This window comes from Pteropus medius, unplaced genomic scaffold, assembly GCF_902729225.1.
Source record: "Pteropus medius unplaced genomic scaffold, Ma_sr-lr_union100, whole genome shotgun sequence".
Taxonomy (NCBI): domain Eukaryota; kingdom Metazoa; phylum Chordata; class Mammalia; order Chiroptera; family Pteropodidae; genus Pteropus; species Pteropus medius.
In genome coordinates, this window is record NW_024342475.1 from 1,361,054 (window position 1) to 1,363,736 (window position 2,683).

The following is a 2,683-nucleotide window of genomic DNA, read 5'->3' on the forward strand; positions in this document are numbered from 1 at the left end:
CTCCTGGCCCCATCTCAGGATGGCCCCACCTTGGAGAGACCCAGGCCTGATCATGGCCACTTCGTCTCCCCCTCCTCCTCCAGGTAAGCATCCCCAATGCCACAGCCCCGGCCCAGGCCCCCACCTCACCCCCGCCACCCCGGTCCCCTGCTCCAGTGCTGTTCCATCCTGGCCACCCCCAAACAGTAGTGGAGGGGTCCTCCAAAAGCACAAACCTGCCTCTCTCCTACTCTAAACACTGCCGTGGCTCCCCCGTACCTGCAGGAGGAAGTGTAGGCCCGGCCTGTGACTCCCCACAGGTCAGGGCCCCCGGTGCAGCATCTGCTCAGCAGGCTCCTCTCTCTCACGCTCCATCCTGACTGTACCCCGTAGCCCAAGACTAAAATTCTCTGTGCAATTCAAGCTCTAATCGAGCCAATAAGTACTTATTGAGCAGCTACTGTGTGTCTACAGTAGTGACCAGGACAGTCCTCCTACCCTTGCGGAGGACACAGACGTTAAGCAAAATAATCTCAGGGATGAATGTGTAATTGTCAAGTGAGGTGGAGCTTGGTCCCATGAGTGGGTGGGGCCGGCTCTCCTGCTCTCACAGTGGGGCAAGAATGGTCTGCGGGGTCCCAAGTCCCAGCAGCCCTGGGCCATCTCATCAGGGGCACCTAAGAGCCATGGAAAGGCTTTGAACAAGAGAGGGGAAGGATCCTATCTTAATTTTTAAAGGAAGTGGCCAAAATCAAAACCAGACAACAACAGGAGGTGAGGATATGGCAAAAGTGGAAATTTCGCCCCCTGCTGGTAGGGATGGAAAATGACGCAGCGTTTTAGAAAAGTTTGGAGGTTCCTGAAAAAGTTAAGCAGTTACCACGTGACCTAGCGAGTCCACTGCTAGATAAATGCTCAAGAGAACTGAAAACATATATCTACACCAAACCCTGGACACAAATGTTCACAGCATCATTTTCACAATAATCAAAAGTACGAACAGCCCGATGGATTATCCGTCAGTGGGTGAACCAATAAACAAAACGCGGCACATCCACAGAATGGAATACTATTTAGCAATGAAAAGGAACGAAGCACCGCTGACACCTGCTACCACATGGATGAACCTTCATTATGCCGGGTGAAGTCAGTCATTCATCAGCTGACGGGCATTTGAGTTGTGTCCACTTTGGGGCTATTGTGAATAACGCTTCTGTGTAGACGTGTATTTTCATTTCTCTTGGATATACGCCTAGAAGTAGACTTGCTGGGTCATACACTAACTCTACGTTAAAATGTTTGAGCAGCTGCTAGAATGTTTTCCAAAGTGACTGCACCATTTTACATTCCCACCAGCAGCGTCTGAGAGTTCCGATGCCTCCACAGCCACACAGCCCGTTACTGCCTGTCCTTTGGACGACAGCCATCTCAGGGGGTGTGAAGTCGGATCTCATCGTGGTTTTGATGTGCATTTCTCTGATGGCTGACTGTCTATTCACACCCTCAGGTCTTATTATTGTCTTTGTATAAAGAATGCCAGCTCCATCGGTGATAGGGACTTTATCTGTTTCCTTCCCATCGCTATATCCCCAGAGCCTAGAATAGCACCTGGCAACATCTGAACACACCTGCGGAACCCCTATTTTAAAGGCGCAGATGAGTTAAGTCACTTGGTCAAGATCTGAGCTACTGTGTAGCAGAGCACGATTCGAACTCAGACCTGTGTTCAATAGTTTTTGAACAAATGAACAAAACCCAGGGACAGGAAATGTAGCTGCACTATCACAGTCACGCCCCCAACAAGAAGAGCTGGGGTGTTATGGACTCGGTGCTTCCGTCCCCTCAAAATGTATTTGTTGGTTTTAGGAGGTGAGGGGAGCTTTCTAGTCATGAAGGTGGAGCCCTCATGAACAGAATTAGTGTCCTCATCAAAGAGACCCCAGAGAGCTCCCTGGCCCCTTCCTTCACTGTGAGGACACAGGAAAAAGACCATCGTCTATGAACCTCACCACACATCAAATCTGCTGGTGCCTTGACCTTGGTCTTCCCAGCCTCCAGAACTGTGAGAAATGAATGTTTACTGTTTAAGCCACCTTGTCTATGATCAAATACGGGGCATTCTCAACCCACATCTAGTGGTTGAATGGATGCACGCGGCTGCCAACAGTACAATGGCTAAACCTCAGATGTCCTGTCACTGCCCGTCAGAAAGCTATAGCCATCGCCATGTTTTCCACCGAAAACCTCAGAGCCCCACTTCTCCAGCACCCCCCTCACCTGCCGGGGGCTCACGATGATGCTGTTAGATTTTGTCCCTGGTTTGAGGGCCTGGTTGGGGGTCTCGCCTGCCTGGGGTTCTGGCCCAGTAGGATGCGTGGCTCCAGCTCCTCCTGCAGGTCCCGAGATGGCATACTCTGCGTAGGTCTGAGGGGCTGCCTGAGCCGAGGTCTCCACGGTGGGCTGGCTCCGTGTGGATCTGAATAAGGGCTTGGCCTGTGGGGGGGAGACAGGGTGGAGGTAGGATCAAAATCTGAATCTCGCCGCTTCTCTCCACTCCTTGGCCTCTACTCTGTTCCCAGCCACCATCTTGCCTCCCTTGGACCACTGTCATCACCTCCTCACCAGCTCCCCGACTACACCCTCACCCGCCACCCCCCAAGTCTGTCCCCCACACTGTCATATCATGTTCCTCCTCTGCTCGGAG

The 2,683-nt window shown here is 52.1% G+C and overlaps 1 protein-coding gene across 6 annotated transcripts in view; it reads right to left on the reverse strand.

The window, feature by feature from the left end:
- Positions 1-2,683, reverse strand: part of ERCC1 (ERCC excision repair 1, endonuclease non-catalytic subunit) — a 16,521-nt gene that overhangs the window by 10,688 nt on the left and 3,150 nt on the right. For all 6 annotated transcript variants that reach the window (XR_005653589.1, XM_039866208.1, XM_039866206.1 and 3 more), the window contains exon 3: positions 2,257-2,472. Coding sequence is in view for 5 of the 6 variants with exons in the window: in XM_039866208.1 (XP_039722142.1) it covers positions 2,257-2,472 (216 nt within the window). In the remaining variant the exon portion in view is untranslated. The remainder of the gene's footprint in view (positions 1-2,256; positions 2,473-2,683) is intronic.